Raw genomic sequence first — 12,919 nt, forward strand, 5'->3', positions numbered from 1 at the left:
TATTTTTCTTCTATTTAGGTATTTTTTTTATCAGTGTAAGTTATTAATATTTTTTGGCGTTAACATTTGGTCGTTGGAAACGTCACTCACTCAAAATGTGGCACATGGTGTTTTCATATTTTTTAAAAATTTATTTTTTAAAAAAACTTAAAGTTATTATTATTGTTTTAAAAAAATCCCAAAATTCTTAATCCTAAAGCATCAACCTCACTCATTGGTTGTCCCTCGTCGACTACCTTTCCACCAGTCATCATTTGTCACTCGTAGCCTCAAACATTAGGCTCCCTAAATTCAAATTATAAATTCTTAAATCCCAAGGCATACATCTACTCTCGATCGACGGGTGAGTGGTCGACGATTGGGTAGGTGATCACTGATGGTGGTAGTGGTCTACAACGAAATTGAAGGGATATTTTTAGAGTTTTATGAATTTTAGGGTATTTTTTGAAAATAAAAATAAAAAAATTTGAGGGTTTTTTTAATAAAAAATTATGAATTTTATTTTTATTTTTTTGGTAAACTACATTATAGATCATTTTCATTTAAGTTTTGTACACTTTTCCTCACTGAATTCAGAAAACATAATATGTTATCACTTTCATTTTTACTTAATTAAGATTTGGTCACTTTCATTTTTACTTAATTAAGATTTGGTCACTTTCATTTTTATTTAATTAAGATGTGGTCACCGAAGGTTACTTGTCATTAGACCTTTAACAGACTACTGACATGAAAATGAATTTATAAAATTAAAAGGGGTAAACTATACAAATAGCCACTAATGTTTGAGTAATGTTTCGTTTTCCCCATTAAAGTTTTCGTTGTATAGTCCTTATATAATCTTATGTGGCTAGTTTTCTTGTGTTTAGGAAAAATATTTTATTATATGTTTAGTTTGCGATTATGGTTGTAAACACTTATTGTAATTTGAATATCTTTCATGTTTAGTTTATGGATTACGGTTGTTGCTTGCTTTCTGTAGTTTTCAATTTGTCTATTAATAGTAAAAGATGTTTCATTGCTGAACAAAGAAAAAACTTTGGACTGTCCTCCGGAGACCATGAAACTTTGGTGAGGACAAAAAATAGGTAAATTACACGATTAGCCCTTTTCATTTTCATTTTACACACTTCTTCTCACTAAATTCAAAAAACATAACATTCAATCATTTTCGTTTTTATTTTATTAAGATGTGATCATATTCATTTTTATTTTATTAAGATGTGGTCACTTACCTCATCGACTTTTAAATGTTTAATCACTGAAATTTTGACTGCATTTAGTAATGAAATTAAATAAAAAGTGACAATGTCTTAATTAAATAAAAATGATCAAATATTATGTTTTTTTAATTTAATGAAAAAAATGTATAAAACTAAAACAAAAGTGATTAATATATTATAATTTACCCCAAAAAATCTTGTTGTTGAAGGATGTGAGAGGTTTTTTTCGAAAATCAAGAATTTCATATATAGATGTATGCAAGTTCATCATTATTTAAATTTGTTTATTTGTGTTCAATTTATTGCATCGAGTTTGCGACCAATTAAAGAAACGAGATCGGGTATTATAGAGGTAAAAGTGACATTCCCAATTCAATTTATTCCATTAGCAAACGTCAGGGTCTGAACCCTTGATCTTACTTAAGAAATCTAATGTCTCATTCTACTAGATCAACTTGCGGTTGGTAAAAGCAAACTATTTTAATATCAATAAATATATTTTAATAAATAAAATCTAATAAAAAATATTAATAAATTTAATGGTTGAATTAAAAATTTAAATAAAAAATCAATATCAAATTTATAAATAAAAATTTAAATTTTAAACTAAAAAAAAAAGAATGATGATATATAAGAATGTGAATGGGACGAGTTTCGTGAGAAATCGTCAACCTTTACACTCAATTGAATGAGTATAAGTACAAGTTTCACGAGCAATAGTGTGGATGACAAGGCAGGCAAGAGTATAAAAAGTTATCTGATTTCACACATCATTAAACTAAGCATCCATAAATAATACAACACATTATACTGCACATAGACCACACATGCCACAATAGATAAGGTCAATCAAGTTAGCTTCACTACACAAATATTATCTCACAAATAATTGAGGATACTTCCTCTCACATCACTTTATGATATATTCTCTCTCTTAGAATATCATTTAATGAGATACTAGTCATTTTTATAATTTATGACATATGAATATTAAGCATTGTCACTTTTCATACAATTTATTATTAGACTAAAGGGGGGACTTACACATTATTGATTCATTTTTTTACTAGTGTGTTTAAGGGCATTTTCATAATTTTACCCACTTGAAGTTATTTTAATAATTTACCATTCTTGATGTTATTTTATTCACATTAATATCTTTAAATCTCCTTTTAGGCTTAATCAATCATCACGAACCATCCTCAATCTACATGTTTATTCTATAAGTCAAACTTTGACTTTTAAGATAGAGTGTATAGATAATAGGTAAAAGATATCGATAGTCATTTGTAGTATCGATATTCAACCCTAAGGTATCGATAGTCATTTGGCAGGTGATAATAGAGGAAGACATTGTTCTTCACGTTACTGCCAAATACAATCTAAAGGGAGCGACGGCAGAGATCATTAGGATTCCTTCATTGATGTCGCTGGTGAATCAAAAGAACTCGAACGGTGACACTCCACTGCATGTTGTAGCAAGGACAGGGAGTTTCGAAACAGCTGAAATATTCGTAAACTGTGCATACAGTGGGGAAATCGAAGCAGGCCAAAGGGTTGTAAAGATGGTGAACATGGTGAATGATACTGCACTTCATGATGCTGCAAGAAATGGGCATTTCGGATTGCGGAGTTGCTGATTAGAGAAGACCCTTAATTACCTACGTTGATAAATGATGCTGGGGAGCCCCCACTCTTCATTGCTGTGGATAAAAAACATCTTGATATTGCTGGACTTATCTTGCAAGTTGCTCCAGTTCTCATTTGAGGGGAGAAATAACATGAATGCTTTACATGCAGCTGTTATTCGATCACAGGATGAAGGCAATTCCTATATTATCTGCTCATTAATAATTTCCAAACCTAAGTTAAGATGAAACCATCTTCCCTCTCACATAACTGTACATTTAAAATCGAGTTTAAGTGAGTGGTCTCAGTGTTGGGGGGAATGTTGTTTTCTCTAAAAGCCTCGGATTCAAGCAGTTACGTCATTTGTAGGGTAGGGCATACGTTAAAAAAGTCACATGCACATGACCGATAGTTGTATTCATCTTTTTATCTGCTTCCAATCAACAGACTGTAAACCAAACTAAGGAGGATAACTAAGCTTGTCAATTCTTATTTGATTTTAAAGTTTGATTAAATTCATTTGCGTTAATTATAGAAATATTCGTAAACCAAAACCATCTAATTATTATTCAAATGTAATTCAACAGTAAATTATTCAGATTGATTTTTTTTTTTAATTTTACTATTGCAGTTCTGAGTTTATCTTCTTATATGGTGAAGCTTCTGAGTCCAATGACGTACCTTACCAATATGTCATTTAAGCACTCTTTCATGTTCTTCTCCTTTGGACCTTCCGCCATCATTCAAGCTGCCTTGCAGAACAATATTTACAGAGGTAAGTTCATCTCAAACCTCACTTCACCTCTTTAATTTTTAATACCTAAACTATTATTTTTGTTTTGTTTTGAGTCCTAAACTTTATATTTCAAAAATTTTCCAAATGTTTAGTTTAAATTTTGTTTTGGAACGCCGCCGTTAAACAATTAATGGTGATATTGATATGACACCAAAAGGTAATACCACATCATCATTGGAAAAAATAAAAAAATATCACGTCAATAGTTTTGGTAAATTTTTAACCATAGGGTACAAAATTGAGACATAAATTAAATATTATGTATAATTTAAAAAAATTAGGTACCAAAATGAAATAAAAATAATAGTTTAGATACTAAATATGTACTCTATCCTTAACTTTTTTTTGTCTATTAAGTATATTCAAACATATTAATATTTGAATCCATTAAGTAATAAGTAGTATATGCATGTGATTAGAAAGAATGTTATTTTAGAGTACCCAAGCTTGAATAATTGCATTTTTAGGGTATTTGTTATCAATGACTAAGAAAATTTTGAATATATATTATCTTATAATCTTCCTAATATATTAAAAAAAAGAAAATAGAATATGATAATAGAACCCTAACCGAAGAAACATAGGGCAGTCCATTTAAGATCATAATCATATGCTAAATTGTATCTGAATCAATATTTATCATGTGTTGAACATTCTTCTTGGTCCAGATTTCGCGAAACTCTTGTTGGAAAAATGCCCACCAGCACTCTCCGAAGCTGATGAGTTCGGATGGACGCCGCTGCACTATGCAACCCATTTGGGTGGCTTCGACATTTTCAGGGTGTTTTTAAACCACGCCGATTCATCAATCGCTCATAAAAGAGATAAACAAGGCATGACCATAAGAGAAGACGAAGCTTACATATTAGAATTGCTGGCATATTCGTTCCCAGAAATCTGGGATGTACAAGATAATAAAGGCCAAACGGCATTTCACCTGACGGTTGAAAGAGGGAAACTCGCTTCTGTGAAGTTTATTCTTGGTATTGGTCTCTCGCATGACGGGCTTATAAACCAGTAAAATAACGAAGGTAACACTGCGTTGCATCTTGCAACAATCCATGGAAATAACCAGCAAATCTTTGAGCTGCTGATAAAAGATAGTAGGGTAGACAAGACAGTCAGAAACATGGAGGGTCTCACTGTTATCGACATTATTTTGTTGGAGTATGGTTACTATGAAAAGGTACTCAATTCATTCCTGAATGTCCTTTTAATTTGTATTTTATTACATTTTAGGAGTTTCAAATCCAAGTATTTGCGGTACTTGCAGATTTGGGTTACAATGAGTCTTTCTAGCAATGGAGGTCTAGAAAGTTTGGAGCATGCAATCAACAAGAACGGAAGAAAAACAAGATCGAGCTTGTCAACAACAACCTCAGACAGGATCTGACGCTGCCGCCGTTGAAGCCCAATTTATTTCAAACAGAAAACCTGAACCCGCAGCACTCAGACAACCCAACCTCGAGCAACTCCAAAACATCGCCAGTATAAACTTAGTGGTGACAATACTGATCGCCATCGTATCATTCGCCGCAGGTTTCACCATGCCTGGTGGGTACAAGAGCGATGGCCCCGAAGAGGGTATGGCGATTTTGAGCAGGAAATTGGCTTTTAGGGTGTTTGTGGTAGCCAATGCTTTGGACTTTTGCTTCTCAACCACATCGATGTTCCTCCATTACTGCAAATCATTTGTGGAAAATCTGGATGTTCATGCATTCTATACGTATCTCACAACGTTGTTAACGAGTTATGGGATTACTGCAATGGTGATAGGTTTTGTTTCAGGCACATATGCAGCATTGACTGATACTCCTGGTTTTGCTAAAGCTGTTCTTTCCATTGGTTGTTCATTCTTTGGGCTTCAACTTCTTGTTTATTTGAAATAAATGTTTTTTTTGTTGTTGTATTATTTAGCATTTGGGTTGCATATTTATTTATTTCACTTATTTGAAATAAATGTTCTTTTTTCTATTTTGGTGTATTATTTAGCATTTAAGTTATTTCACTTACTTGAAATTTTATTTGTTTTTTAATAGTATGGAGTGATTATAATGTGGTATTTGTAGACGTAACTGTTCAAATCTGAGACCTCTAGAAAGAACAACACTCGTTCTAACCACTGAAGTCGTTGAATGAGTTCAGCTGAAATTTTACTTGTTAGCACATTTGATGTTCATTTCGGAAACTGATGTCTCTATTGGTCTTATCTCGAATAAATATATCTTAAATTTATTTAAAAATAGTTGTTAATTTGTACTGTTTTAACATTTTTTTGGGTATAAAATTAGAGTTAACAGGATTGGTACATCCTAATAAGGCAAGACGTTAATTATTTTCTTACCCTTAAAATCAATTCACACATCCCGTATGAACATCATAGACCAACTTAAAAATTAACATTATTTTTCTTTTGAATTAATCACTGATATCCGATTTAGAGATCGACTAATCTAGATCGGGTACTGCAGAGACGATGGCGATCCATCCAACCTAATTTGTTCCATTCTCAATCGCCAGGGATCGAACCCCTAACCTTGCTTAAAGAATTTAATATCTCATCCCACTAGACAATTGATTGTTGGTTAAAAATTAACATTATTGTAAGAAGGTGAATAACAATATATTTCATTCTTTAATCGCTAATTGAATATTATTACTATATCAAAATATCAGAGAAATGCACAAAATGATATTGCATTCTCATTCATCATTATTGTTTACAACTATCTATATTTATACATGAAACTAATTGTTTCTACAGCCGATTGAACTAACAGTAACAAGAAACTAACTAATAGCCGGAATCAACTATCTAGTCACTAACAAAGAATTCCCTACTTGGGTTCTCATTAGTCCAGGCAATGATGATCTCAACTTGTTGTCTACAATGATAAATGGGTACTCTGCTCTTGATTTTCCTCCTCTTAAAAGTATTGCAAAAGTTGATAAGGGTAATGATCAGGGTAATGAAGATAAGGGTCAAACTTTATTTTTTACGTAATCCATATGAAAATGACGTATTTTTATTTTATTTATTTATCGTGCCAAGTTACATTGTGTTTATGAATAAAAGTAGTTAACCCCCTAATAGCCAAATTATTATCAAATGATAATGTAAGTGACTAAAGTGTTATCTTTTCTTCTTCTTTTTAATGGGCAAAAGTGAACAAAGATAAAAGAAAAGTCATCATTTTAATAGTTTACCCTAATATGTAAAACCAGATAACGATGGAATCTTTTCTCTAGACTTTTGCAACACTTTCTTAACTTAGTGCGAAGACTTCCAACCCTTTGTTTACTTCTTTCTTTTATTTTTAGCATAATATAAAATAAATGTCTATATTATACCACTTTTTTCAAATAAGTGCATAAACATTTTTTTCGGTCAATCTAGGTGCTCGGGTCGTAATTGTCGTTAAAAATTCATTCAAGTGACATGTTTCACGTTATAATAATTTTAAAAAATATTTTAAAAAAAATATTATATTTATAAAAACCCTAATTTATCTAAAATTATAAAAAACTTAAATCCCTAAAAATATTAAATTCCTAACCCTAACCTTACCTCCCTCGCCGACCATGGCCACCGCCACGCGACACCATCCTTGCCATCTCACTAGTTGGACGGTGTTGTCCTTAGTGTCGAGATGGTTGTCGAGGTCACAATTTAGGGCGGCGGGTGGAGGTTCATGATTTAGTCGCGTGGAGTCGAGATGGTCGTCCTTGCTATCGGATAACTGGTTGTCTGTGGAGGCATGATCTGGTGGAGGTGTGACCGACGGAAACGACGACAAGGCCGACGAGTAGGATGGGTATAGGGATTAGATTTAGGGTTTTCAAAATTTGGGGTGTTTTTAAAATTTTCGAAAATTTTGGGTTTTTTTATAAAAAAAATATAATTTTATGTTTTTAAATTTTCAAAATTACATCAACGTGACACGCCTTACTTAATGTCGGAATTTAACGTCTACAGACCAGAAACCTAAAGTGATAACGTTTATAACGTTAGACACTTAGATTGACAAAAAAAAGTTTAGAGATCTATTTGAAAAAAAAACATATAATTTAAACCATTAATTTTATATTAAGCCTTTATTTTTTATTTCTCATTTTTGTAAAATAAATAAATCAGATGACGCGATGGAATCTTTCATATAGAGTTTGTGACATTCCCTGTCTCCTACGTTGACTCAGTGCGAAGACTTGAACCTTTTTTTTTTTTCATTTTTGTAAATTTCGTAAAAGGAAAGACAAGGGTTATTAAGGAGATGATTTCAAAAGAATGACCAAAACAATTAATTAAGGTTTACATTGTGTTCCTCAAAATTTTAGATCTTTTTCCTATAAACTTTATATTTATATTTTGAATATCAAAGATGATAAACTATTCTTTTATTATTCCAACTCTAATTTTTGCTCCGTTTTGATAATTCAACTATATTTTTTTTTAAAATTATACTTAATATTTAGTTTAATTTTATTTTGGTCACTCGTCATTAAAATATTAACTGTGATACTAACGTGTCATCATAAGATAACGACACATCATTATTGATTTTTTTTTAAATACCACATCATCAATTCTGTTAATTTTTTAACAGCGGATGACCAAAATAAAATGAAAATGTAATGTCAGGTAAGATTTTGGAAAAAAAAATAGTTAGGTGACCAAAATAAAAAATAAGTGATGTTTGAGGTACTAAAAGTGTAGTTTACCCTATCAAATATGATGATGTGCTCCTTTGAGTTGGAAGGCAAATGCAATAAACTAATTGTTTGACATTCTTTTCGATGAATAATTTTTGGTTTGAAATTTAGTAAAGCGTCACTAGGGAGCTATTATAATATATATTATTTCATTAAAGCAGAAAATCTTTTGTACGTATTAGAGCTGTAAAAGTTGACTTGGAAAATTTTAAAATCAAATTAGGTTTGATTCGAAAATTAGTAAGTTTAAAATTGTTAAGTTTTACTTAATTTGAAAGTTCGTAAGATTTAAATTTTCAAGATTCATTCGAAATTAAAAATTAAAGTTTGACTCGAACTTGAACATGAACTTTAAATATATAAAAAATTTATATTTTAGATATAAAAAATAACATATAAATATTAATACTATTAATAATTTAATTAAAAAATCTAAAAATTTATTATATTATTTTTACGAATCGAATATCAAGTAGTTCGTTTTGACTCGTTAAAAATTTGAGTTGAGTTTAAGCTCAAATCAAGTTCATTCGATTCAAATCTATTTAATTTGAGTATTGATGAAACTTTAACCGAATCCGCATGAAATAATTTGTGATATGTATGGTCTATTTTCGGTCGTACGGACTCCACCAACTCTTTTTGTTCAACTTCAAACGCGTGATTTGTGGACACTTTAGAAGACAAACAATAGTCAACGGTAGTTTTAATAAATTGGCAGCCACTATGAGTATGGAAAGCAAAAAAATGAGAGGTTTCACAATGTCTTTCATGGCGTTTATCACCATTTTTGCAGCCGTTGGGATTACCTACTGTGAGGGAAACTCCAGGTTTTTTTGCATTGAGAGTGAGAAACGAGCTCTCTTAAATATCAAACTGGATGTCATTGATCGTTCCAACAGGCTATCTTCATGGTCTGAAAATGATGGAGATTGTTGTAAATGGCTTGGAGTTTACTGCAACAATCTAACAGGCCATATCTATAAGCTGGATTTAAGGCCTCCTTCAAGCCCAACGGTTTATGCATCAGATGCTGAATTTGGTGTTCACTGGAGATCAGTGCTGAGAGGGAAAATAAACCCTTCATTGCTTTCGTTGAACCATCTGGTTCATCTCGATCTTAGCCATAACAACTTTGGTGGCACCCTGATTCCTGGTTTCCTTGGTTCAATGGAGAGTTTAACATATCTTGACCTCTCTGGTGCCAACTTTGGTGGAGCCATTCCTCATCAGCTTGGGAATCTGTCAAAATTGCAGCATCTTGACCTTGGACGTAATAGTAACCAGTTGTTTGAAGCTAAGAATTTTCAATGGCTTTCTGGTTTTTCTTCACTTGAGTATCTTGATTTGAGTGGAGTGGACCTTAGCAAAGCCATTGATTGGTTTCAGGTAACCAACAAACTTCCTTGTTTAAAAGAGTTACATTTGTCAGCTTGTTTTCTTGACAATGACCCTTCATCAATCATGGTTAATTACTCATCTCTTTTGGTTCTTGATCTTTCAAACAACGATTTGTCCCCTTCAGTACCTGCTTGGATATTCAGTCTTGATAGCCTTGTCTCCATTGACCTTAGTGGAAATGCCTTTGAAGGTGTGATTCCCAATAGTTTTCAAAACATTTCATCTCTCAAATCTCTTGATCTTTCCAAAAACTCTTTCAATTCATCATTGCCTGATTGGTTGTTTAGCTTGGAACATCTTGAATTCCTCAGCCTTGGAGGCAACCTTGTGCAAGGAAAAATCCCAGGTTCCATTGGGAACTTGAGTTCCATTAGAACTCTTGACTTGTCAGCAAATCTTCTTGAAGGAACACTTCCAATTTCCTTGGAGAATCTTTCCACTTTGAGAAAACTTGATTTGTCAAACAACAATCTTCATCAGGAAATACCAGATATCTTAAAGGTCTTGTTTAGATGCTGTGCAGATGAATTGGAATCACTGAATCTGGAATATAACAACCTTTCAGGCCATTTGACTGATCAACTTGGACACTTTAAAAGCCTATCTGATATCTCTCTTTCTCATAATTCCATCTCTGGTTTCATTCCAATCTCCATAGGGAACCTTTCATCTCTACAATATCTTGATGTTTCAGACAATCAGTTGGATGGAAATCTTCCTCAAAATCTTGAAAACCCCTTGAATCTGGAATATGTGGACATTACTTATAATCTGTTGGAAGGGGTTGTGTCAGAAGGTTTCTTTTCTAATCTCAAAAGATTGAGAGTTTTCAAAGCATCTCAAAACAAGTTGAAGTTTGAACCAAAATCAAACTGGATCCCTCCATTTCAGTGCCAAACTATTGAATTGAGTTACTGGTTTCTTGGTCCCAAATTCCCAACATGGATTCAGTTTCAGAAGGATCTGTCTACTTTGGACATATCCAGTGCAGGGATTTCAGATGTTGTCCCCTCTTGGTTCTGGAACTTCACTTCAAAAATGGTGTCCCTCAACATTTCACATAATCAACTTGAAGGTGAAATCCCATTTTTGCCAGTTCATAAACTTGCTGATTTGAGATCCAACAGGTTCTCAGGTCCATTGCCAAGGATTCTCCCTGATGTGGCAACATTGTTTTTCTCAAACAACTCATTTTCAGGTTCACTTTCAAGCTTTTTATGTGAGTACAGATTAGGTGAACCAAAGCTGTTCCTTCTTCAGCTTGAAACCAATCTTCTGTCAGGCGAAATCCCAGATTGTTGGCTGCAATGGCAGGGCATTAGAGTCCTGAACATGGGAAACAATAATCTGACAGGCAAAATCCCAGTTTCTTTAGGATATTTGGGTTTCATGTTTCTCAATCTTAGAAACAACAAGCTATCAGGTGAGCTTCCATTGACATTGGCAAACAACAGTGACTTGTTCATGATTGATATTGGTGAAAACCAGTTCACTGGAAACATCCCAAAGTGGATCGGCAAAAGTTTGCCAAATCTCATGATTCTAAGCCTTCGTTCAAACTCTTTCAATGGCCATATCCCTGATGAACTTTGTGAGCTTAGTTCACTGCAAATCTTGGACCTTGGGGTGAACAATCTGTCGGGGGAAATACCAAAATGTTTCAAGAATTTAACTGCAATGGCTGCCAAACAAAATGGTGCTGATGATATCATTGATTACTTCGTTTACGGGGAGTTCATAAGGAATGAATTGCTGGTAATGAAAGGGAGAGTCCGTGAATACAGCACCATTCTTTCACTGGTTACCACCATGGATCTTTCAAACAACAATCTCACTGGAAACATTCCCAGAGAAGTAGCCAATCTTGAAGGGCTGCAATCGTTGAATCTATCAGAGAATTCCCTGAGTGGAAACATACCAGACCATATTGGAAGCCTGAAGATGTTGGAATCTCTCGATGTTTCGAGGAACCATTTGTCTGGTATAATCCCGGAAAGCTTGTCCGACTTGAATTTCTTGAGCCATTTGAACTTATCATACAACGATTTGAGGGGAAGAATCCCATCAAGCACTCAACTTCAAAGCTTTGACGAGTTTTCTTACATTGGGAATCAACTTTGTGGACCTCCAATCAATGAGAATTGCAGCATCAAAGCTGGGACACCGCCGAATGTTGTTAATGGGAGCCATGGAAATGAAGGAAGTGAAGGTTGGGTGGAAAAGTATATGATTTATGTCAGTGTTGCAATGGGGTTCTTGGTGGGCTTTTGGGGCGTAATAGCGCCATTGCTTATCAGCAAAACTTGGGCGTTGGCTTACTATGCAAAGGTGGAAGCCATTGGAGGCAAGCTTTCTTCATTGAGGAGTTGATTCCCACGAATCCAGTTTTGAGAAATAATAGTATTTCCCATCAGATTTTGTTATTTTCAAGTACTTTTGAACGTATAATTATAGATCTTATATATAAATAAAATTATTAGTATATTTATATTTAGGGTCATTTCGATTTGATATTGTTATTGAAAACTATTCTACTTCTAACAAGATTAAATATTTATTTTAAATATAATATTATAAATTAATTGATATTTAAATTTATTAATAATATGGCATATAGAATAAATTAGTTTTACCTTATAGTTTTTTTTTAATGAAATAAGAAATAAGCAAAAGAGCTAGTTATCTCTATTTTGCATTGGAGCTTCACGCATCTCCTCCTGAACTATTTTGAACGCTTTCATCGGGGTTGTTTGAAAAATCTCTAATCATGTCGGTTGTGACCATGTCAGTCTCGTCATGTTATCCGTTACCTTATTCCTCTCCCTAAGTACAAAGACGGACTTCAAACTCCAGCATCTTTTACTCAAGTTTGTAACAAAGGGAGTCATTGAAGATGTATTCCTCGATCCCGATCTAGCTGTAATTTCGCTAAGAGCTTTCTTGCTATATGTTTCCAAAATGATGGAGTTCAATACCAAATTTCAAGCAATCAATAATCCTTCAAAAATGCTCCAAAGTTCCGCATCAAGAATCGAACACTTTCCAGTGATTTTGGAATATCCCACGATCTATCTTCCTTCATGGTCTCGAATTACACTTCCGCAGGTCGAAAAACCATCTACGTTGCAGCGAGCACCATCCGAATTAATTTTAGGGTAAA

General features: G+C 33.3%; 1 protein-coding gene across 1 annotated transcript; it reads left to right on the forward strand.

Annotated features, from left to right (window-relative positions):
- The first annotated feature begins 9,089 nt into the window (after window positions 1–9,089).
- LOC120150219 (receptor-like protein EIX2) lies at window positions 9,090–12,206 on the forward strand. Its single transcript, XM_039162910.1, has one exon. It carries the CDS (start codon window positions 9,091–9,093, stop codon window positions 12,127–12,129), a length of 3,039 nt encoding a protein of 1,012 aa, XP_039018841.1. The 5' UTR covers window position 9,090; the 3' UTR covers window positions 12,130–12,206.
- Window positions 12,207–12,919: the final 713 nt, after the last annotated feature.

This window comes from Hibiscus syriacus, unplaced genomic scaffold (assembly GCF_006381635.1).
Source record: "Hibiscus syriacus cultivar Baekdansim isolate YM2019G1 unplaced genomic scaffold, ASM638163v2 tig00111022_pilon, whole genome shotgun sequence".
In the NCBI taxonomy this organism is placed as follows: Eukaryota; Viridiplantae; Streptophyta; class Magnoliopsida; order Malvales; family Malvaceae; genus Hibiscus; species Hibiscus syriacus.